At 46.0% G+C, this 24,054-nt stretch overlaps 1 protein-coding gene across 5 annotated transcripts in view; it reads left to right on the top strand.

The window, feature by feature from the left end:
* Positions 1-22,571, top strand: part of kifc3 (kinesin family member C3) — a 42,026-nt gene extending 19,455 nt beyond the window's left edge. For 2 of the 5 annotated variants that reach the window (XM_039613849.1, XM_039613833.1), the window contains exons 2-21: positions 4,046-4,166; positions 8,116-8,258; positions 8,967-9,123; positions 9,238-9,317; positions 9,987-10,052; positions 10,966-11,115; positions 11,197-11,490; positions 11,646-11,819; positions 13,713-13,860; positions 14,425-14,555; positions 14,763-14,874; positions 15,432-15,613; positions 15,836-15,940; positions 16,089-16,219; positions 16,772-16,895; positions 17,143-17,272; positions 17,747-17,976; positions 18,068-18,214; positions 18,351-18,480; positions 21,406-22,571. In XM_039613849.1, coding sequence (XP_039469783.1) covers positions 4,085-4,166; positions 8,116-8,258; positions 8,967-9,123; positions 9,238-9,317; positions 9,987-10,052; positions 10,966-11,115; positions 11,197-11,490; positions 11,646-11,819; positions 13,713-13,860; positions 14,425-14,555; positions 14,763-14,874; positions 15,432-15,613; positions 15,836-15,940; positions 16,089-16,219; positions 16,772-16,895; positions 17,143-17,272; positions 17,747-17,976; positions 18,068-18,214; positions 18,351-18,480; positions 21,406-21,428 — 2,739 coding nt within the window. In that variant the 5' untranslated portion in view covers positions 4,046-4,084 and the 3' untranslated portion in view covers positions 21,429-22,571. Of the gene's footprint in view, positions 1-2,208; positions 2,583-4,045; positions 4,167-4,193; positions 4,314-8,115; positions 8,259-8,966; positions 9,124-9,237; positions 9,318-9,986; positions 10,053-10,965; positions 11,116-11,196; positions 11,491-11,645; positions 11,820-13,712; positions 13,861-14,424; positions 14,556-14,762; positions 14,875-15,431; positions 15,614-15,835; positions 15,941-16,088; positions 16,220-16,771; positions 16,896-17,142; positions 17,273-17,746; positions 17,977-18,067; positions 18,215-18,350; positions 18,481-21,405 lie in introns of those variants that run through there. The other 3 variants (XM_039613843.1, XM_039613836.1, XM_039613853.1) reach the window with 3 other exon arrangements.
* The last annotated feature ends 1,483 nt before the right edge of the window (positions 22,572-24,054 follow it).

Below are 24,054 nucleotides of genomic sequence, written 5' to 3'. Positions count from 1 at the left end.
TCCGAATAGGTAGATATCTTTAGCACTCAGGCTCACCCGAGCCCAGACTTCTCGTTGAAGGGGTGTCAATCGCATTCAGAGACCAGTTGATCAAATCCATAATTCTCTTTTAGGTTTTAGAGAACAGACTGTGAGAGAGTGTTCCAGGGAAAAGTAATACAAAAAACACGAGACTAGACAAGGACACAAGAGGCTAAGCAGGGAAACTAAGGGAGAGGAGGAGGAGAAAAGTGCGACCGCCTTCGCCAAGAGCAAGAGAAGAGGAGATGGTGCCTTGCTTGAAATAACCTTATGTTAGGGTTAAAGTGGCATTAGCTTAAGGTTATATTAGCACATTGTGGTTAAAGTAAGGTTAATATTAGGTGCGTGCGTGCGTGGTGAACGTGAGCTCTGCTGTGTGGACACTCTGCAGGGAGAAATGTGTCAGCAGCTGTCAGCATTAATAAAGTGTGTGTGTGTGTGTGTGTGTGTGTGTGTGTGTGTGTGTGTGTGTGTGTGTGTGTGTGTGTGTGTGTGTGTGTGTGTGTGTGTGTGTGTGTGTGTGTGTGTGTGTGTGTGTGTGTGTGTGTGTGTGTGTGTGCGTGTGTGTGTGTGTGTGTGCTAATCTGCACTTTCACCATACATTGCATGAGTCAGCAGCTCCAGCCATGTAATTCCTTCCTAATGTGTAGGTTTGAAATATCAAAGGAACGTCGACGTGAGGCCGGATCGTGTGAAAGGTTTCTGGCTCCGCACATCAGGCAGCTGGAACATCTGTCTGTACGTGCTCCACTCCTCTCTGTGAGCAGGAAAGCGTCGGCCTGGCTGCTGTCAGGAGCTGTGGCCGGCTCGGGATTGGTCAGCTGCACACCGGGATGAGTAAAACGCTCTCGGCCTGCTAAGTGCTCGTTTATCGACCGCATTTCCTCTCCGAGCATCTCCTGCTGTCCTTGTTGTGTTTTGTGGTTCTCGGCCGCTCCGCCATGTTATTAGAAGCGTTCATGTGTACGGTCACAGTGTTCTCCACTGCAGTTTAACTTCATGTGTCCAAAAACATGCTCCCGCCCAGATGGTTTCCATGTTCTTTTCCAGCGTTTTGTAGCTTTTCTATTCTTGACGTTGATTTCTGGTTTGTGATCACCTCTCTCTCCTCTGTCTTCACTTGGCTCGATTTACCTTAGAAAGGATCCTGTGGTCATCAGCCTCTGTTTTCTCTGGACTTTCAGGCCTCTTCATGTTGCTGAGCCTCTCTGTGACAATCAGCTGTGGCCCTGCTAACGTTCACGTCTCCTTTGATTGCATGTTGTGGGTTCAGAGAACCATTACAATTCTAAATGCCACAATTCAAATCCCCTTCATACTGTTTACCTGCTCAAATGATGAAGAAATAACAAAAGCAATGAAGCCCACCTGTGCAGGTTTTAGGGAGTGCTGCCCAGCTTTCCTTTGTTCAATCCCCTCAAATTAAAGCGGATAATCTCCACTGTAAGCCCGCATATCTGTATCTGTAACTTAAAAATATTTTTAGCAGTTTTACTCTGATGATCTTCCGGAGATGGGATTTGTGTCAGGTTGGAATCGATCCAGCACCCTTTTGCTTTCCAAGAAAGTATGTTAGCCGCTGCCAAAATATTATTTTTTAATATTGTACATATTTGTAATATGTATCTGTTAGTGATACCCAGGTGCATCTAACCTTCCCCGTGGTAGAATTAATCCATCACGGTGACCTTGGGCTATGAACGGATTACTGAGCAGGGTTAGAGGACCTGTGGACTCGAGACTACAGCAAGGGGTCCTGTACAGTCTGTGCCGGAGACGGCAGGTAATTTGTAGTTTAAGTGGACTCGAGTCCATTGAGTGGATGAAGTTTCTCCTGTTAAATGTTCGTCATCTCTTCATTCGTTGTAAATCACCCACCAGCAGATAATGTCCTCCGCTCGATGCTGAATCTGGCTTAGTTTGTTTTCTTGGACGTCAGTACCTTTAAACTTTTCCTTTCATATGCATTTGTGATGATCTCAGGATGAAAAAGAATCTCTAAAGCTCTGCTAAAATGTTCATGTAGAACTTTGAGAATCCTGCAGTTAAATATAATCAGGTAATGATCACAGAACCGGTTTATGAGGTGAAGGGGTGAAGAAGTTTCACGTAAACGAGCTGAGGTGTGATTGGTGCTAACGGTGTGTGAGTTGCGGTCACTCGAGGGTTAACGAAGCCATCTGCTCTCAGGATTAACAGATTACGCTCACACTCGGCTCATCCTGACCACAGAGACTCCCGATCAGCTGTTCTGGGATCAGCTGCTCGTAATCCTGCAGGTGATGTGGCGGTGAGGCTGTAGGTGGGTTAACTGACTGCCGTGCAGCAGGAAGCTCTGACCACCTGTCCCACCCGAGTCTGCGGCCGGTCGCTGGTGCAGAGTGAATGGGTGAGTGGGACCAGCTGTGCGGAGCGGCAGCATGCTGGGCTGGGTGGGAATGCTGATCAACAAGAGCTGGCTGGACCGACAGCGCTACGTCCAGCCGTCAGAGAGAAGAGCTCGCTGTGGACCGGAGGCTGTTAGAGAGGGAGGCTGTCGGCTGATTGGTGGAGTGCTGCAGGTGAGACGGGACGGGAGACCGACGGGCTGTGATGTCGAGGTCTGAACTGAGAATGCTAATGTAAGCAACTTAGCTTAAGGCCTCAGGATGTTACCTAAACGAGTCAGCCAGGTGTGTGCTCGTCTGCAGAGGTGTTGCCGCCTGTCGGCATCGCTGATATTTCCAGGAAGGATTCACTCAAAGACGTTTCCTGCTCGGCTCCCTGAAAGTTGCCGGTTGTGTTTTGAGCTCCCAGGTTTGTTTCTGCTTTAGTGGTCATGACCCACTGCACGTGTTCATTAGTCTTTTCTGGTGTTCATCCTGTACTGACGTCCGGATCCGCTGCTATCCGGCAAAGCTGAAGTAAGCTGACGTCACATCTGCCTTTTCTGCTCGTCGTGCAGATTCTTGATTCTTGTCGCTGTGGCTGGATTGAAGACACGAGTGCACGATTGTTGGTTTTAACTGCAATTTAATGATTGTTATAGTTCAGAGACTCACAGATCAGTGTTGCAACAGCTTGAAAAGATGAGACTTTGTGGAAAAAACTCCCTGCAATTTCTTTACTTCCTGTTCCTGATGAATCCCCGTCCTATATCAGCACTGATATAGAGGTTTCTCTGAGTGGCGGCACCTACTGTTCAGGAGAATACTGCAGCAGCTACCTGTGTGGTAACAGCAAGCATACATGGAGGTGGCTGTGCGATGGCGGCAGGTTTCAGTATTGGGTTAGTTTGGTTACTTTGGAGTTTTCCACAACTTTTCAGTGGTTGGTGCCACTTGTGAGCCCAAATATGTCCATGTGTGATTCCCACTGCATCTGTGGATCAAAGGCCTGAGTTACACCACGCTGGTGAAGACTCAGGTGGGTGGTGATTGGTGACACAGTGAGAGTCTCCACCTGTTGTTGCAACCAGGTACTACAGCCAACCTGCAGCTGCTGTCTGTTTGGCTCTCACACATAAACAGACGGATGAAGTCCGCCTACCTGCTGCTGTTTCTTGAAACGTCTGGTTTTAATCCCAAAACGTTGATTCTGTTCATCTGGACATAGAAACGTTTCGTCACTCATCCAAACGACTTCTTCAGTTTCAGTTTCACAGTTTTGTGACTTCCTTGCCTGCATGATTGCTCCTGCATCAAGACGTCTCGTTTTAATGTGTGTAATATTAAATAATATTTGATATCAGCAAATATTTGTGAAGCTGTTTCACACAATCGTTCGTATCTACTAAAGCAGGAACGATGGAGTGTTTGATGGAGAGGCTCTGATGGCTCAAGTGGCAACTAAACGTTATGTGAAAGTGTTTGGCTCATAACCTGTTGGGTCAAAGAAAAGGGGGTGGGGCTTATCGCAACCAGCCACCAAAGGGCGCTGTAGTGTACTCCATCCATAAAGAATAAACTTCATCAGCAGAAGCAGTTCTTTGTATCTTCACGTCTTCTTGTTTTTAACCTTTCTGTTTGTCCCTCTGTGCTTCCAGCCGGTCCAGCGGTCCAGCGCTCTGGTCAACCCGGCGGTCATGTTCGGCACACGAAAGACCTGGGACCTCGGCCACGCCCCCTGCCTGCAGGATCTCTGGAAGAAAGACCTCTCATTGGATGGTGAGTCAGCCGCCTACCTCAGGAAAGAAACACCAGCGTGGCTGCATATTTTCTGTGTGTGTGTGGAGGAGAGGTGAGTCATACCTGTGTGTATGAATGAAGCTCGGCGGTCAGAGGAAACCTGGGACTGTCAGTGGGGACGGACAGGTGAGCTGAAACCATCACGTTTGCTTTACTGACTGCGGCTCGCTGTGTTTTTCTCAGCTGCTCATTTCTCAGCGCGAGTCCCCGGAGAGCCGGATCAGGTTAACAAACACTGCAGCTATTGTTTCTCCTGTTCACTCGTCAGACTTTCATTCTGGCCTCTCAGCCACAGCCGTGTGTTTAAAGAGGCTCAGGGCTTTAAGTGTGTTTGCGCGAGGGTTTAGGCGATTACAGTAAAGGGCAAACCTGCAGTTATTTTCATAATGTCGGTAAAACTTGTGTCTGAAACTTCAAGTTTCAGTTTATTGTGAGTGAAACCGGACGAGCAGGTGGAAAAAGCTGAGGTAAGCTGCTTCACATTCCTGCTGCATAAAAACTTAAATGTCCTCTGGATTAAAATTAATATCAGCTTAAAACTTTTCATTCTACCTGCTCGCAAGTTTCATCACGTCTTTCACGCTGCTGCAGGAAAGTTTGGTGAATGACTTTTAACTCATTACTGAACTGCTTAAAATAAAAGTTCACCAGATTTTGAAATGTTAGAAAGGATGTTTGAAAAATGTTTAAAGAAACCAGAGACGTGATCGGCTTTTTTGCCTCATAATTTTATATATATATTATTATAGAGAGAAGAGAATATTCACATGGTTTGAATGTTTTAGGTGAAAAATTAACTTGCAGAATAACAAAAGGAGCCACTCTCTTTTAGGGTTTTCTTTTGCTGGAAGTTCGTCTGCAGGAAATTTCAAGCATCAAACTCTTGATTTCCTGCATTCTGCTGAATTTTTCTGCACCCTTTTGATTTGTATCCCTGCTGAGTCGACACATCCAGGCGCTTCATGCGTCTGTTCGCTTTGTGATTTCCTGACTTCAGACTTGAGTGTAATGAGTTGATCATTTGATATTGGGGTCTTTTGCTTGGGGAAGCTTAAATGAAGAAATATTCCGCCCACAGAATACATCACATATTTGAGGACGTGTACATCTGAGCTCATTGAGACTGAGAACCAGGAGCTCAGGTAGCATTTACTGAAGGTTAATTGGCAAACGAGCAGCAACACAAGTGGCTTCTAGAGTTTTCTCCTGGGTGTTTCATGGTTTGTGCAGTGCTTTCACTTTTAAAACTTTGAACTATCTTTGAGACTCTTCATAAATTACTTCGGTGTCTGGGTTCTCCCTTAGAAATGTTACTCCTACAGTTCAGTTGGTTCTTCTGACGGGATGTTTCCTGAGTGCCTCCCAGATGGGGTGTTTAACTGGCAGGAGACCTCGGGGCAGATCCATATCTTGGCTGTTCTGGGAACGCTTCAGTGTCCCTGCTGGAAAAGCTGGAGGAGGAGGTGGCAGAGGGGAGGGAGGTCTGGGCATCTCTGCCCCTGGAAGTGTAAAAGTGGATGGATGGATTTCTGTTGTTAGTTTTTAAGGCTGGCTATGAAGACATGGGAGATATCATGTAAAGCACATCATACTTTGGGGTTTTTTTGTGCATTTTTACTTTAACGAGTCATGAACTTCACAGTTTGTCATCTATTAAAGGATAAACCTGCAGTTTTTCTCTCTGGAAGTCCCACCCAAGGAAAGGAATCTCCGGTGGTGAAACTCTCTCCCTGGAGTTTCATGTAGACTGTGGGTTCCTCCTGTGGTGGAAATGCAGGTTGTCTGTTGCCAAACAACAAAGGCTTTAAACAAAGTGGTGATGAGCCACCGTCTGTGAAATTCAGGGTGGATACTGACGTGGATATGGTTATTGTGCAATGTCCTCTTCATGGTCTTCATTAAAATTTTCTTTTGAACATTTAGCCAGAACAAAACTGGTCTGTGGGATCTTCTTTGCTTAAAGGCTTTATAGAGGTTGAGGTCGGGATATTGAGGTGAAATGCAGGTGAAGGCGGTGACGCTGCAGTATTTCCCTGTCAAACTGGGTCATACTCAAAATTGCAACCAGGTGATGAAATATGAAAGTGTAACTGGAGGCCGGAGGAATGTGGACCGTCAGACCTGTAATTTCTAACACGTCAGCAGCGTGTTGGACCTGTGAGCTGAGGTTTCAGCATTTTTTTTTTTTTTCCCTTTCCATGTGTAAACACTTACAGTGATGCAGGAAAAGCAAACGCGCAGTACTTCTGTGTGAGCCAAGTATAATCCTGTTTTCTAATCCATCATTATTTGGTTTAAAGCAGGTTTTCTGCTCAATTTGAGTCCACGATGCAGCTCTGAATGTGAAACTCGCACAAGAAAACACTCGAACGATGTCTGAAGGTCGGTGAATAGCTGACTATCACTTACAGAAAATAAGATTCAAACCGTTTTATGGGCCTTTTGTTCACCTGGAGCAAAAGCACAAATAAGAAAAACAATTCAAACAAAATGAGGGGAAAAAGAGACGAATAGCTCGAGACTTTAGTTTCTATTGTAATATTGGGCGTCACACTGACCGTCAGTGCCCAATATTATAATACAGTAATACAGTTTCATGGCACACTTGTTTTCATGTCTGCCAACAGGAGTCATGTGAGTGATGAGTGCCATTATATTGTCAGATGAAGGTGCTTTTAAACGTTGCTTTGCTTTGCAGTGAGCTCCTGTAGCTTAGAACAATAGTTTCACCTGACAGGCTTTTTTTTTTTTTTCTTTTAGAGGTATTCGGCTTTACTTCCTCGCAAACATTTGGTTAACACACCACGGGCCTATTGTTCGAGGTGTTGCAGAATAAGTGGATCTCTTTTGTGTCTTTCATAAAAATAAGCGGCACATAACTTTAGGAGCTACTGTAATTAGTCATTTAACTTGACCAGCTAGAGCAGCCAAGCCAAGGTGTGATGAAGGGTTCTCACAAAGATGTAAAAACAGGTTTGTGTGTGTGTGTGTGTGTGTGTGTGTGTGTGTGTGTGTGTGTGTGTGTGTGTGTGTGTGTGTGTGTGTGTGTGTGTGTGTGTGTGTGTGTGTGTGTGTGTGTGTGTGTGTGTGTGTGTGTGTGTGTGTGTGTGTGTGTGTGTGTGTGTGTACCTGTTTAAACATCTTTGTGGGGACCAACAGTCACTCGTGAGGACGAAGTGCCTGTCCTCACAAGTTTGAAGGCATTTTTGAGACTCAAAATGTGGTTTTAGCGTCAGGGCTACAACTAGGTTATGGTTAGGTTTAGGCTGAGGGTTAGCGTTAGGCATTTGTTTTTGATGGTTAAGGTTAGGAAAGCATTCTGTCAATCAGATGTCCTCACTAACATATGAAAACGTGTGTGTGTGTGTGTGTGTGTGTGTGTGCGCTCAGATTTGCTCGACAGAGAGCGGATTGTTCTCAGGTTGATAAGATTTGAGGCCTCACACACTTAGACAAACTTGCGCACACTCACACACACACACCTGTATGAGCAGGTTAATGTGTCAGCGGCTGTTATCAGTAGTTATCTGGTTGGACTGGTTTCCATGGAGCTGCAGGTTTACTCGGGAGGAGAACGGGAGCTGAGGGAGAGGAGCTCAGCTTGTTTCTCGCTGTGACCTCAATAATCACTGATCACTTACAATCTGCTTATAGATTACCTTACACCCACTCAGAAGGTGCTTTCTTCTGAGCTTATTAAGGTGGGACCATAGTTTAATTTCACAACGAGGTTTAAGTTTTAACACGTGAACTTTAACAATCGAGCCATTGTCAAATTTTTCCAAGTTCAGTCGGAGGATCGATGTCTTCTTCTTTTGGACGATGCACTTTTAATTTTAACTTTAAAAACAGTCCATTACTAAATGGAAATGATGCTGAGTAACACGTGACGTCATATAACTAGGCTGTGTCTCCCGTGTCTCCGTAGCGAGCTCAGTGGACTTCCTGATGAGTGATGGTGAAGACGACGGCTCCTTCCTTTCTCTGCCCAGTACCGCCTTCTCGCAGCGCCCCTCTCTGACCGCCGAGCTCAGCGAAACGAGCACGACCAGCCAGCAGCTGATTATCCAGGTAAACGACCAGCACAGACGATCGACTAATCAGGAGACGTAAAACGACCTTAAAATTACAAACTGAGGTACGACTGAGCACGCTCACTTCATGCTGCACGGCGGCATGTCTGCAGCAACGGCGCTGACTCTCAGCTGACATCAGCATAAAGTGACAATGATCAGCTGACGGAGCCTCTGTCTGTTTACGCCTCGGGGACGCTTTCTGTCGTCCTGCTCGTCACATCTGTGACACGACTGCTGACGCTCTCTGAATGTTGTCGCTCCGTCAGGTGACGTTGGCGACACGTTCACACCAACGTTTGCAACAGACTGACGAATGAAGCTTGGAGGCCTAGACTATATAAAAGATGTTCACTTTCATTCTTTCTCTTCCACCTGTCAGATTCCTGGTTTTCCTCGTTTATTGTCCGTCCATCATTCCCTCCATTTTTGTTTTTCATGCTGTCTTCATCTGCAGAGGGTCACCTGGTCGTGCTGGTGGACTCCTGCCAACGTAAAAACCTTCACTGTCTTTGTTGCTCACTGTAGATTCTTCTTCTTTTGTACTTTTCTGTAGCGTTTCCCTTTTCGTCTCTGACAGGAAGAGGTTGTAGTGACCATGTAGACATTGTTGCGAGCTTCTAGAAACGTGTTAAAGTTAAGAATGAGTTGCACAGCCTGGAAAACTGATGCCACTGATTGATTTGTGCTTCTCATGTGTTTTCAGACCCTACAGGACAAAGTTTGCGAGTTTCAGGCTCGACTTCACTCTGAAGAAGTAGCCCGCCACCTGCTGGTGCAGCAGCTGCAGCAGAGTGTCAAAGAGAAGACGGGTGGAGGCGCTGAGACGCTACAGGAAGAGCAGACGTCAGAGACGCCCAAGGGTCAGTCTTTGTAAAGGGACAATTCCATTCGATGCGACTGATCTTTAATTTTATTCCAAGATGGCAGGGCCTGCAGTCCTCTGCAGTGATGTAAACACGTCTGTGTGTTTGTAGGTGTGAGGGTGGTGCAGCCCGGTGCGGATCGTCTCAGCTGTCCAGAGGAAGAGCAGCTCGTTACTCGGCTGCGCACACAGGTACGTCTGCAGGAAACCCGCCTGACACTTCCCACAATGCTTTAGGGGGACACAAACATACGATATCAGCTAGCTTGTAGTCGGTGAGTAACACGACGGTCTGCAGGCTGAGCTCCGATATTTGTTTAGAAGCTCCTGTTTGCAGCATTTAGTGGATTTACAGACAGCTGTTACTGAATCTGCTGCAATACTGAACAAAACGTAACAACATGAATATTCAGGTGAAGGATCTTTAAGTTCGAGTTTATTCCGATCAGAGATGAGATTATCCTCAGGACAGTAAATCCAAAGCTGTGTGTTTCTGTGTGTTCAGACTCTGAACACTCGAAGGTGTGTAACTGAATATTTCCAGGTCTTTTCTTAGCTGTCCGGCTGACGTCTGCATGTTGGCATCAAACGTAAAGTGAGTCAGAAACGTTGACAGATTTATTACATCAACAAAACGAAGCTGCCGGTCCGATCTGCAGCTTCATGCTCAGCGACACGTTACAGAAAGATCCCGACGATCGAATCCGTGTCGTGACATTCAGCAGAGACTGAAGGCTAATCCGAATCCGATCTGCAGCTGAGCCTGTGCATTTTGAAATGGACATGTTTAACGTGCAAAATATAAAAACTGTGTTAAAAGTTAGATTTTTACTTTTTAATGATGTTCTTTGGCATTTGCAGGTGGAGGAGCTGGAGGAGAAGCTGTTGGATCAGACCCAGGAGGTGGAGAGACTTCGCTCTGAACTGGTGAGACCCTGCTGGACCACATCCCTCAAACACACACACACACACACACACACACACACACACACACACACACACACACACACACACACACACACACACACACACACACACGTCTTTGTGTTTTTGTGGGGACACTTGCATGCTATAGTCCTAGGACCCATATCTTAAACTTTAACCTGACTAAAATCCTGAAGCTTGTCTGAAGGTTGTTCCAAAAGGAGGACTGGAGGCAGTTTTCCTGTTGCTCCTGTTTGACAAAAACTGACTTCATTTTCAATAAAAATGTCCCAGTTTTGCAACAAAAATGTTCGACTTTATGCAACAACATCGTAACTTTGGAAAAAATGTTCCTGCTTTGCAGAACAAATGTCCTCATTGTCCAGCCAGGTAAAGTGAGACAGCACTCGGTCGTGTGGTCATGATGTTATCGATATTTGGGAAATTTCCCCTCCTGATTTATTTATTTTAAAGCTCTCTAAGATTCAGGAGAATATTTACTTCATACGTCTCAGTAAACAGACGTGAAGCTTAATGAGAGAAACACTTTCCTAATAAAACAACTCCATAAGTGGTCAGCTTTAGAGGAAGGTCGGTATCACGTACAGGAAAAAATGTTTTTCACTTGTTTTAAATCAGTTTTATTGATTGCCAGGTTAATGCATCCCTCCTGAAGACTCTACAGTGCTGCAGACATGCAAACATCAAACCAACTTCCTACTAAACAGCACCAGTTTGATTTTGCCCAAAAACAGTGGCAACAAACACAAACACACAGCTTTCTTTTTCACATTTTACATCATTTCAAATTTTGCTGGGCCGGCTTTTGTGAGGACCCTAATGTGCAGGTGTGTTAAATGTTGTTACACTCTGATTAACAGACATTAAGGGGTTTGTGTGTCTTTGTGTCCTTTAGGGGGCGACAGACCTGGAGAAGCAGCTGGAGCTGCTGGTGGTGGAGAATGAGCGTCTGAAGCAGGAGCTGAAGTCATGCAGGAGCTCAAAGCTTCAGAAGCTCGACGCTGCCGCAGAGACCTGCAGCTGCAGCCACTGCCCCCACAGCCAGGTAACGTGCATGTGCGCAGGCTCACTCAGCAGCCTGCTCCAGGTGTGCTGACGAGTTTAAACTCCTTGCTGTGTGCTGCAGGATGTGGAGGCCCTGCGGAGGGAGGTGTCCCGCTGGGAGACCCAGGCCCGTCAGAGGGAGCGGCGGCTGGCTGAGTTGGAGAGAGAGCTGCTGGAGAAAAGCTCCAGGACGGAGGCCCTCCAACGGCAGCTGGACGACTCCACCCGGCAGCTGGACGACAGCCGCAGGCAGCTGGAGGAGTCGAGGCGGAGGCAGGGGGAGGCTGAACAGAAACTCACCCTCCGGCTGCAGGAGTGCGAGGAGGAGCTCGCCAGACAGGCAGCCACGCCCCCCAGAGTCAAAGTGAGGATGCCGGTCAGGTTAAATGAGAATGCATTAGATTCATGCTTTCAGTTTTTCATGAGTTCCATTAGATCTGAAGTAACTGAGTAACTGTACCATGAGAATGAAGCATCGTCTCGGGTGGAAACTAAATCTAATCGGCTCTAATTGTTTGGTGTGATCCTCAGTATGTGACGCAGACGGTGGAGGTGGAGTCGGCAGACTCTCAGAAAGCTGTGGCTGAAATGCAGGTGAAGAACAACGCCCTGCAGGAGCAGCTTTCTGCACAGAGGCAGCTGCTGCGAGAGCTCGAGACGCAGCTGCATGAGTCGCAGAGGACCTGCGCTCAGCTCAGGACGCAGGTAAGTTCACCTGCAGTCGAACGTCAGCTCGTCCGGTTACCGTCAGAGTCACAGACACCTAAGAACCTCAGTGAGGCTCCAGAAGTGCTGCATGACCCAACCTGCAGAAGCCAGCTTTTCCTCCTCGTCTTCCTCTTTGCTGTCACCAGCAGCTCTATGAACGTGAAGGAGGAGACGAGCTGAAGTTTGTTCAGTGCTTTTTTTTTAAACTACGAAATTCCCCAAAATACACGATGTTGGGTCAGAATAAATCATTTTGATGTGAACCAGACGTTTTCTTCACCTGTGGTGTGGTGAGGCAGGTGATGAGGTTCTCCTGTGAGCAGACCTCACATCAGCCAGTTTCCACGTTAACCCCTACGCTTCACCTTTTCCTCTCCGCATGCATCCGTTTGCAGCTGCTTGCTGATCGAGGCCGTCTGTGCGGCCTCCTGTCCAAGGCCGTCGGCCGGCGCAACAGCGAGGTGGTCCGCAGGTTATCGAAGGTTGGCCACCCAGTCCTTTTCCCCGCCTACCCCGTGACATTGTTAATATTCAGAGAACAGAGGTCACAGCGAGCGACCGCCCCTGACTGAGAGCGCCGGCTCTGAAGCTGCCAGATAAACCAGACACGTCGGCCACTGACGCCATCATTTGTTGCAAAGACACGATAAGTTTTATTAAAAAATGATTACATGAGGCCTTTTCATGAAGTACAAGAGGGCAAAACAGCTGTGCAACGATGTGATGGAAACATAAAGATCTCGTTTAATTGCATAAAAATTTGAATATGAAGACAAAGGGAACGGGTGTGTGGCAGCTTATGAGAGTTTCTAAAATCAGTGGTTTGAACTGGTTTAACTGGGACGCTTCAGAGCCTCAGACCCTGTGTGATCATCCAGTGTGTGATATTTAAACAGTCCCAGTAACTGTCCCAGTGCTCCCTGTCGTCTCCCCTGGTTATTGCAGACCGTGTTCACACTAAGATTTAAAGTTTTTTTTATTTTGGTTGTTCTAGTTTAGCATAAAGAAACTGTTAGCCCAGCTACAGGTAACAACTAACCTGGCGATGAGCTGCTGGGTGTTTAATTTAGTTTTTCAAATCGTGGAAACACGTTAAACCCCGTTAGTCAGCAGTGTGAAGAAGCCTTCCTGTATGTTCCTGATACACCTGTGTGGTACACCTGTGTGATGTGACACTAGCTTTTGTATTAGCTGTTCGCTTTGACAGTGTGTAAAAATATTTACTAACTGCTGCTTGGCTAACTGATATTTGCTGGTAATCCTGAAGGTTTTTTCTCCTCGCTGCATTTGAAGCGTCACCAAAGTCTGAAGTGTTTCCTTGGTCTTGTTAGCTTTGTGATCAGGTGTATCCGGTATAGCTGATGTAATGTTATTCTGAATATAACTTTAATTAAACATGAAAACAGTCTGCTAATGAAAGTTATCCTCCAAGAAATTCACTGTTTGAAATGTAAAATTAAATTCTGAGTTCTTGTGAATCCAATAATTTTAGCTGTACTTAAAGATATTTGTAAATGTGAAATTATATTTAAAATTTGAGTTTCTAAGTAACATCAACAACTCAGTTTAGTCCAATCCTAATTAAAGATGCCTACAGTTTATTTTTCACTAGTAAAAATGAATTTGTTATTAGTGAAAATGTCCACTGTAGATTTGAGTTTTGAGTTGATATTATCTGCAGCTTTATTCTCATTGGTCAAAATGTCATTAATTAGTATCAACATTTCACATAATGTTTAACGTTATGGATACAAGTCAAACTTGAATCGGGGATATTTAAACGTTTTCTGTGAGGCTCGTCATACAGATGAACGCACAGGCAGAAACTTGACGATGTGCTGGGGTGTGTATTCTGACACCGGCCTCCACCTGTGTGCATCCGCCCTCCAGATCCTGGTTTATGAAGGAGAGATGGAGCGAGCTCAGGGTCAGCTGGAGGCAGAGATGCAGAACCTGGAGGAGGAGAAGAACCGTGTCATCGAGGAGGCGTTCATCCGAGCCGAGAGCGAGATGAAGGCCGTCCACGAGAACCTCGCAGGTCAGATGCAGTTTCCTGTTGGTCTGAACCGCAGACTGTGTATATGACTCGGTGACCATTCCCATGTTGTATGTATCCATCACAGAGACGCAGGTACCCTCTGTTCTTGGTAACATCCAAATAAAATCACACAGACATTTTGGAGAGTCTGTTAGTGCAGTGACCTCACAGCAGCCATGTTATTGGTCACCTGATGACGTTAAAAATGCTCCAACAGCACAAACACGGTGCAGAGGTCCAGTTCAGCTGAGGTGAAATCTAGCAGAAAGCTAGCCGCTACAGTCGCCTGTGTTAGCATCCACCTGTCAGTCACAGAGGCCACGCCCCTAATAATGCAAACTTTCATGCAGGCGAGTGACCAAGTGTTATAAAGGAGGAAATCATCTGCAGAGATCAGACAGTTTGTGTATCAGGCTGTAAACACGTTTCTTTCTGCTGTAAAGTTTTAACATGGGAGTCTATGGGGACTGACTCACTGCTGCCTCTGCTGGATGTTGGAGGAACTGCAGGTCTTGACGCTTCCTCGTTAGCTTCATTTGTCGTCGTCGTTGTTGTTGTTTACAGGTGTGCGTATGAACCTGCTGAGCCTGCAGCCGGCCCTCAGGACTCTCACCTCGGACTACAACTGTCTGAAGAGGCAGGTACAGGACTTCCCCTTCATGCTGGACAAAGCAATCACGGAGGCCAAACAGGAGGTGAGTCAGAGCCCCGCCGTCATGGTTACGCTCAGAGATGGGTGGAGTCAAGATGCCCTTTAAATGGGGGAAAAAAAACTGTGTTAATTCATGCAAATGATTTTGCAGTCATTTCATTTTCACTTTTTTATGCGATTGTGAAAATATAAAGTGTGTGTGTGTGTGTGTGTGTGTGTGTGTGTGTGTGTGTGTGTGTGTGTGTGTCAGATCTGCCAGGTGATCAGTGAGGTGAGCAGCACCAACCAGGAGCTGCTGCGTAAATACAAGCGAGAGATGAACCTGAGGAAGAAATGCCACAACGAGCTGGTTCGACTCAAAGGTCTGAAACAAGCTTCGTGTTTTCTGTCCGACGTCTTTGTGCATTTAAAACGTTTCAAAGCTCCCGTTCTCATCTGCTCGCTCACACACCTGATCACAGATTTTATTACTTTAGTAAAACAAAAATGCATATTAAAGAGCTTTAAAGAAGCACATATTAATCTGCAACATGGACCATATAGCTGCATTTTATTTTGAAGGAGGTGAGAACCAGTTTTTTCTCGTTTCCTGTCATGTCTTATTGATGAGCTCATACCAAAAACTTAAGCATCAGGCTACTCCAAACATCAAACACAGGTACAGGAGGGGCAGCCAATCAGAATAAAGTTGGCATAAAGAGGGCAGAGCTCTAAATCGGCTTGTTTCAGACGCAGAATGAACTCCACGGAGGATAAAGGATTACTTTGAGCCATGATTCATGGAAAGCTGCTCTGGTAGAGACCGATAATCTCACCTGGCTGATGTTTGAGCACCTGTGCAGATGCAGGAAATGATCTCATCTGTTTGGTCAGAACAAAATGTTCTAAATCCCACGTGCTGCTGTGTTTGGTCTCCAAGGTAACATCCGTGTGTTCTGTCGCGTCCGGCCGGTCAGTCAGGAGGAGCAGGACTCCGCCGATGCCAAAACCATGCTGAGCTTCGACTCGGACGACGACGCCATCCTCTACCTCTCTAACAAGGGCAAGGTCATGACCTTTGAGCTGGATAAAGTCTTCCCCCCTCACGCCACGCAGGAAGAGGTGAGCGTCCTCGGAACAGGAAGTTGCATGATGTTTAGATTGTTGAACTTCATTATTTTGAAGCCCAAAACGACCTCCAGGTCAGAGGCTCGTCTTAAAAGTGCCAGCTTGTGAGCAGATACCCCATCGGTCATGATTTTTGTGGTCATTGTGAATAAAGGTGTCTAAAACCAGTAGCTTGTGCGTCTAACCTGCCAGTTACCTCTCTGATTGGCTCATCAGGTGTTTCAGGAGGTTCAGGCTCTGATCACTTCCTGTATTGATGGCTATAACGTCTGCATCTTCGCCTACGGGCAGACCGGCTCCGGGAAAACCTACACCATGGAGGTAGGACGGGGCTTTTTACATTTATCCGCTCAGAAAAGCTCAGTTTTTGGTCCAATAACAAGACACAAATTCAAATGTCAGTAAAATTTAAACGAGATGTCACTGAATACACCTGTAAACTCCGCCTCCTCTGCCTGTGGGCCTTCAGGGTGTCGCTGATAATCCCGGCATCAACCAGCGTGCTCTGCGGCTGCTGTTCTCCGAGGTGACGGAAAAAGCTCCAGACTGGGACTACAAAATCACCGTCAGCATGGTGGAAATCTACAACGAGACGCTGCGGTGAGGAAACGAAGAGAGCTGTCTGAGGGCCTCTGACCCTGAAGACTGATGATGACTTTATTTAAATGTAAACTACAGTGTTTGTGTTTACAGCGATGAGGAAACGCGAGGATGTGTTTCAGGGTTTGAAGTGTGGAGGTCTGTCGCAGGTTTTACTCCCGTCTCCTCGTATGGGAGCAGCTGCAGAGCAGTTATGTAAAGCTGGATCATGTAAAATCTGTTCGTCTCCATCTGTCCAGCTGTTGTGTAACAAAACATCTGTGCAGAGAGTCAGAGCTCGACATCTGGCGAAAAGTTTTCTTGGCAGAAACATTCAGAGCTCTGAAGGTCAGATTAAACTCAGATTATCAGACTGAACAACACGAAACAGATCGATAGAAAAACGCAGAAATGGAAGAAAGGCTTCACGAGCTGCAGTTGGTGAAAGGTTAAAGATTTGTTTCATGCTCTTCAGACCTCTGAGGACCCCTAAGTTCTGTTTTAATCCTTCGTTGTTGCACTGCGGCCCTGAGTCGAAGCTTGCAGGCACTCAAACGACTGTGTTGCCTTCAGGGACCTGCTCGGGGAGAATCCGTCTGACAAGCTCGACATAAAGATGAATCCCGATGGCAGCGGCCAACTCTACGTCCCCGGACTGACCGAGATCACCGTGCAGAGTCCCGAGGACATCAACAAGGTGAGGACTTCCTGCTTGTCCTTGTGTAAAATGCCTGATGATCATTTGCCCTCCTGTGACGATGGATGACAGCTTGTGTTTGTTTTACAGCAAAACCAAATGTAAAAAAACAAAAAACAATAATGAACTTTTGTGGATTTTTGTTTTTCTTACTGTTTCCAAACATGTGGATCTAAAATTCATCTTGAGCAGGAATGACATGTTGAGCTCCCAGCGGCTCATGGTTAGTCTGTTTACCTGTCTGCAGGTGTTTGAGTTGGGTCACGTCAACAGAGCGACAGCCTGCACCAACCTGAACGAGCACAGCTCGCGGTCACATGCTCTGCTCATCATCACGGTCTCTGGATTCAACACAGCCACTGGCAACCGCACGCAAGGTACACACACACACACACACACACACACACACACACACACACACACACACACACACACACACACACACACACACACGTTTGTTAAGGCATCTGTGTGAGGACATGTGTTGATGCATGGTATTACCAGGACACCAAACCCTCAAACAGCCCTTAGAAGGTACCAGAGTGTGGATCAGATCAGCCGTCACCACCTTTAATAACAATTTCTAAATCAAAGTCTCCTCTTTCTAAGAAGAAAAACCTGATTTACCAAATATTTCATCTTTAAAAAAAAAAAAAAAAAAAAAAATCATTTCCACATAAACTTTACTCTTCCTCTCCCAAAAATGTCATCTCATTTCAAAGATTATCTTTACAAGTCAGCTGTATTCCCAAAAACTTTCAATAAAGGGTCCAGATTTCATCCGTTTGCCCTCTGGACAAACATCCAGGTTAGATTCTGTGCGATGCTCACTCTGCTGTGCTCCGGTTTAGGGAAGCTGAACCTCGTGGACCTGGCGGGCTCGGAGCGGATCGGTAAGTCGGGGGCGGAGGGCAGTCGGCTCAGAGAAGCTCAGTGCATCAACAAATCCCTGTCGGCGCTCGGCGATGTCATCAACGCGCTGCGGAGCAAACACTCCCACGTCCCGTTCAGAAACTCCCGCCTCACGTACCTGCTGCAGGACTCGCTGAGCGGAGACAGCAAGACCCTGATGATGGTGCAGGTGAGTCCAGGAGCTGGCCAATAACAGCAGCAACCTGAACAACCCCACACGGCTTTGATAAAGATGACGGTTTCCTGTTTATCCTCGTCAGGTCTCTCCGTTGCCCAGCAACATGAGCGAGTCAGTCTGCTCGCTGAAGTTCGCTCAGAGGGTTCGCAGCGTCGAGCTGAGCTCCTCGTCCTCCAGGAAACACGAGAACTCATCCACGTCATCCTCGCCCACCCACGACAGCGTTGAGGTAAAGACGTGTTTCTTCTTCTTTGGTTTATTCATGATCAGCTGTTGAATAAAAGCAGGGTTAATGTTGTGATGTGGAGTAGAAATAATTGGTTTTATGAGACAATTAACAAAAGTTACCTTTGACCTCTCTCTAGCTGGACTCCCCCCCGGTGACCCCGGTCCCTCTCCCCATCTCTCGGGCCAGCAGCGCCGGCTCCACCCTCTCCTCCGCCTCCAGAACTCCCAGCAGCTCCCGCAGGAGGTCCCAGTCGCAGCTCTCCACAGGTACACGGTGCTCAGAGGTCACATGATTAATTGGGATTGTTGCTATTAAAATTATTTCAGCTCTTAGCTCAGTGTTGTAGTTTTAGCAGCAGCTCGGCTCTGTGAGGACGGCTGCATCCTGTCACCTGATTAAACTGAACCCTGCTTCTTCCTGAAGTCCCCCAGAGCAGCTTTGCATGATTCACAGTTCAAAATAATCCTTATTTGTCTTACACTGAGCCTTGGTGCAGCTCTCATCCCCTTGGCCTGAAGAAGGCTGTTTAGCCCCTCCCTTTTTGAGCCAACTTTCTACTGATTGGATCCATATATTTTTTTTTTTTTTTTTTTTTTTTTTGTAACTGATGGTTTGAAAAGCAAGTGGGTGGGGCTTCTGTCTGAGATGACCATATGAGGATATCTTCTTTATGACATCACACAGTGCCAAGAGTAGAAAAAATGTTTTGTTGTAACACTCAGCAACCTTCATGCCATTTTTCTGCAGTGCATTGTGGGAAATGTAGGGCGCTGGTGCCTGAGCGTGGGAACAGCGGCAGCGTAAATAATAATAATGATGATGACTCCTGAACATCGCAGGTCTGAGCTGTAAGAGTGGAGGAGGAATTTTCCAGGAACGCCCGCTGTCAGTCTGTCCTCCTCCTTCTTCTTCTGTGTCCTCATTCTGTGGTCTGATTGGTTGGTTTGCAGACAGACAGGTAGACAGAGCCAGCCCATTGGTGGGGGACGGTGGGCAGGTAGGTGGGGGTGTATTCTGATTGATTGGTGGACAGCTTGGCATGGAAGCTCTCAGCATGGCATGGTACCCCCTCCCCGTCTCCTCCACCATCCATCTAATGCTCCTCACCTCTAACCACAGAGCTTCTCTCTGTGTGTGTGTGTGTGTGTGTGTGTGTGTGTGTGTGTGTGTGTGTGTGTGTGTGTGTGTGTGTGTGTGTGTGTGTGTGTGTGTGTGTGTGTGTGTGTGTGTGTGTGTGTGTGTGTGTGTGTGTGTGTGTGTGTGTGTGTGTGTGTGTGTGTGTTCGGCTGCTGGAGTCTTGTATTATCAATCATCGGCTTCTTTGGAGTTCAAGCCACCAGAAATTTACACGTTTGAGGTTTCATCTCATCCCAGGACAGAGAGGTGCAGGACGAGTTGGATAAATTAAAGATGAGAAATGATTCTTATATTAACATCTGGGAATAATAAAGAAGATAAACGATGAAGGCACTGAGTGCAAAAGCAGCTTAAACCTGCATCCTTTCTGATGACCTGCAGGGGGCGACTGCTCAGTTTGAAAAAGAAGTGCAGTTATTTTAAAATGTATGATTTATGTCCCAGTTAATACTTTCCTGGTGAGTTTATGGCCTCAGTTGCTCCTTTCAGGTCTTATCAGCTGTTTACTTTTTAAAATAAAGTTGTCTTTAGTGTCCAGAAGGATGGATGATAAAGCCCATGTGATGATCTCCAGTTTCAGTCAGGTCTGGTTACAAAAAGCCATTATGGAGACGTAAAAGCACTCAGAGGCTTCGGAAACAGCTGGAAGGTTATTTTTATAAACCATTTAGTCCTTAATGGAGCGAGGCCAGCAGTGTGATCCAGTCTCTAATCCTGCTCCTCTCTGTGCTGCTCTCAGATGAAACTGATAAAAACACCTGAAGCTTTTTTTATTTACTCATATTTCTGAATCTGCAGCAGCTAAAACCAAACGAGCCGCCTCTCTGTCTCTGTTACGGTGTCGTGACTTCCGACTGTTGGTGGGTGTTTGAGTGCGCTGGTGTCCGGATAAATCCCGTCCCTCCCCCCTTGCTGCTCTGTGGCCTGGCTGAGCGTCCTCGCTGATGAGCAGAGGATTGTGGGATTGCTTACTTACTTCCATGTCTGCACTGATAAATCTGAAAACACTGTTTGTGTCAGTTTGATAGGAACACTTCTGGTTGTTGCTCGTTCACACTGCAGTCAGGCTCACAGTCTGAGGTTTCAGCCTCTGTAGATCATCTAGACTGGCTCCTGCTGGTTTTTCTGGGACCACTTTTGACAGAAATGCTCGGTGAGAGGTCGTATTGATTACCAGAAGCTAATTGAACAAATGTTTATGAAGACATGGCCTCAGAGTTTATTTTCAGGTAACGATAGCAAAGGTGCTGCTGTTTCCTGTATTAGCAGCGACCCGATGACTGTTGGGTAAAATCCTCCATGTTTCTGTGTTTTTGGTTAGAACGGGAACTGTTATCATGACGTTCTTGAACCATGGCTGTAAAAAGCATGAAATTGGCCAGATTTAACTCTTTAACTTTAATTGTATGTTTTATGTAGAAGTTGGAGGAAGCCAAATCTGGGAAGTGGTGTGGGTGCTGAGCAAACATCACGTCTGACGGTGTTCAAATGCGTCAGGACGTCACAGCCTTTAGTGACAGCTTCAGGACGCACAACGCATCTTTAAAAAACACACCTGAATGCTTCTTAGCTGTTGCACTCTTTGACTTGAAGACCTGTCTGGCATAGATGGAGACTCTGCTCCGAGCACCAGTTATAATTCTCATCTAGAAAGTTTCCAGACTAAATTCAGGGGTAAAAACTGGGAGCTCACAAGGAAGCGGTTTAAAAAATGTCAGCAGTGCACAAGAAAAGAAATATTTAAACCCAGTGCAGTTTGTTTTCTTCTGAGCAGAGGTTAGTAAGGGCAGCACAGGTGTCGGTTTGATTTGTGGTCCATGCAGAGGCGTTAGTGGACAGTCTGTAGGAGCTGTCGGGATGCTTTGTAAACTGCTGGCTCAGAGGTCAGACGAAATCGCTTCATATCAAAGTTTAAGAACTTTGTGTAAAAGATCAGCTCTAGAAAGGAGCGAAATGAAGAGAAATGACATGTTTTCACATTTATTGTCAGTAGTGTGGACATGGTGAGTTAAAGGGTCACATGACTGCTGGCTGACGCTCTTGTTTCTCTGCAGGACGACTGAAGCTGACAGCCTGACGGACGCCACGATGTCGCTGCAGGACGGGCGGCGGGGTGTCAGCCAGCACCCCGAGGCCTCTGCCGCCTCCCTGCTGCTCTTCCTGGATTTATTTCCTCCTCAGCCAACGACAGGAGCGGCAAAAACGAGCAAAGACCGATGGGAACTTTATAGGACAGGACGGTCTTAAATCTGAACAGACTCTCATGAGACGATGGCCAAACGTCTGGACTGCAGTGACGTCTGATATGAGCTGACGGGACTCGCGCTCCTCCGTCGGGACTCAACTAAAATCCTTATTAACCCTGAAATCAGTATCTGCTCTCCAATCAGTATTTCTCATTGTTTCTTTGTTGCACTTTAAACTTTTAATTATTTTCTAACCCAAAAGTGGTTGATGATGCATAAATGCATAATGTGTTTGTATATTTATGTTTGACATGCTTTAATTGTTTTTCTTTTGGAGAATGCGGGCACATGAATTTTTCCGTTTTTGTTTTTTTGTGATCCAAATTTAAATTTTTTTTTTTTTAAATATTATTTTGTCTCCATCTGTTTTTAATCTTTTTTCTCTGCACCGTGTTCGATGGAGGATTTTGAGGCTGAAACCTTAAAGTGTACATTTTTTTTTCATAAAGTTGGGATAAATTTAAGTTTTTTTTCACGTGTGTTGTGTTCCCATCTGTAGTTTCTGAAGGCTTTCCTCCTTTATCCAATCAGGGTACTCCACTGATCCTAAGCTGTCCAATAGGACGTGAGCAATACGAGGAAATCTGTAGGTTGATTCTCAGTCTTCTGCTCCTGTGGACGTTCCGTTTATTTCAAACTTCCTTCAGCTAGAAGAACAAAAAGACTCGAATCGTATCTAAACTCCTTTCTTCTCTGTGCGCTTCTGCTGTCATCTCTTCACCCGTTTGGAGAAAACAAAAACCTCCAGGAAACCACTGGTGACCTTTGACCTGAGATAGGACACGTGTAGCTGTTGACTTGGTGCTGTTGCTGAGGCGAAGTGAACTGTTAGCTGTAGCTGTAGTAAACAGGAATGCTTAGAAACGCGATGAGCTGCTGTGTGTTGTTGACCTGATGATCAAACTCTCTGCTTGCTGTTTTGTTTTGGGGTTTTTTTGTATTTACTTTTTAATAAACGCTCCAGAACAAACGCACACGTTGGCGTCGTGTGGACACAAATATTTGACACGCCATCACTGTAGATTTGAAAACGACACGATCAAGATGTGAGTGGATTTAATCTAAAGGGCGTTGATAAAATGACTGAATTAACCACTTTTTTTTTTTTTTCCTAGCGCCACTTTCACAGAGTCAAAAGTAACTGGACAAACTGAGCTGAGTGAGTGGATTGCACCTCATTTCCTGTCTTTGTCTCCAATGTTCCCACACAGCTTAAAGGCAACACTGACTTGAGAGAAGAACCAATCACATTTAAGGATCGCATCAGTCAGGATGGCTTTAGACAAAAGGTGAATGATCGTTTCTACCTGCAGTAATTGGCTCCAACTTGATGTCACCTGTTGGTGACACCTGCACAGTTCCTCAGGCCGGCTGAATAGGAGAAGGTGGGCTGCAAAGCGGCTTGCAGGTACAGAGATTTGTTTAGGATGTGTAGATTTGCCAGGGCTGTCAGAGTTTGGCTAATGAACTTTGAGGTGCTTCAGGACGTTTCGGCTCTCACCCAAAAGACTTTTTCACTCCTAACAGCTAACTGGGAGTCCCACATGTTTGAGCTCTACTGGGGTTGTCCCCTTGGAGGTGGTCCTGAGAGTTGTCATGTGACTCATTAGAGACACTTGGACTAAGGTGCGGGTCTGGTTTGAGGGATCTGGTGGCTGATAGCTGGCGCTTGGAAATTATTTCAGGCGGACATGAGACCCAGGTGTTTAATCTCTAGTGTCAGCTGCTTTATTTATAGAGACGCCATCGTCCAGCTTTTAGATCTGAAAAAGTTTTTTAGACGTGAGACAGGAAAACCCTGAGTGATCGGGAACCTACAGACTCGTTTTAATAATTCAATTCAGTTTTATTTATATAGCACCAAATCACAACAATGGTCCTCTCATTGGAAGAGAGCCAGAGATAACTGAACTCAACCATGCGAACCTTCCCTCCTTTGCTTCAGCTGACTCTGGGTCTATCACCAACCCTCAGCTTGTGTTCAGGAAGTGAAAAGCATGCTCAGCTGATTTAGGGTCAGCTGATCGACTCGACTGTCGAATATTCTGGGTCTTGGGTTACTTTCACAGAACGTTTTGGGTTGTCCAGTCAATGATCATGTAAATCTGGCTGTTTCTGTCCCAGTAATAAACACCAGTGACACCGCCCACACGTCACACTGCCTCGGCTGTGTGCTTCAGATTGTGAAGCACACAGTGTTTGTGTTTTCAACCCTGTGCCATGCTGTAATGTTTCAGTCACATATTTACTATTTTGAATAAATTGTAGTCGAATACAATAAGCAAAAGAACAAAAACTGTCCAAACACTCATTACTTGACTTCACACTCTGGAAAAGATCTTCAAATGTGGAGAAAAAATGAGTCATAAAATGGTCTTATGTTTTAGAAATGCACATAATGCTCGATCATGTCTTTCCACAAGCTTCCTGTGCAAATGTCTAATTCTTTACAGACTT

Source organism: Oreochromis aureus, linkage group 1 (genome assembly GCF_013358895.1).
Source record: "Oreochromis aureus strain Israel breed Guangdong linkage group 1, ZZ_aureus, whole genome shotgun sequence".
Taxonomy (NCBI): domain Eukaryota; kingdom Metazoa; phylum Chordata; class Actinopteri; order Cichliformes; family Cichlidae; genus Oreochromis; species Oreochromis aureus.
This window is presented reverse-complemented; position numbering and strand designations above follow the sequence as displayed.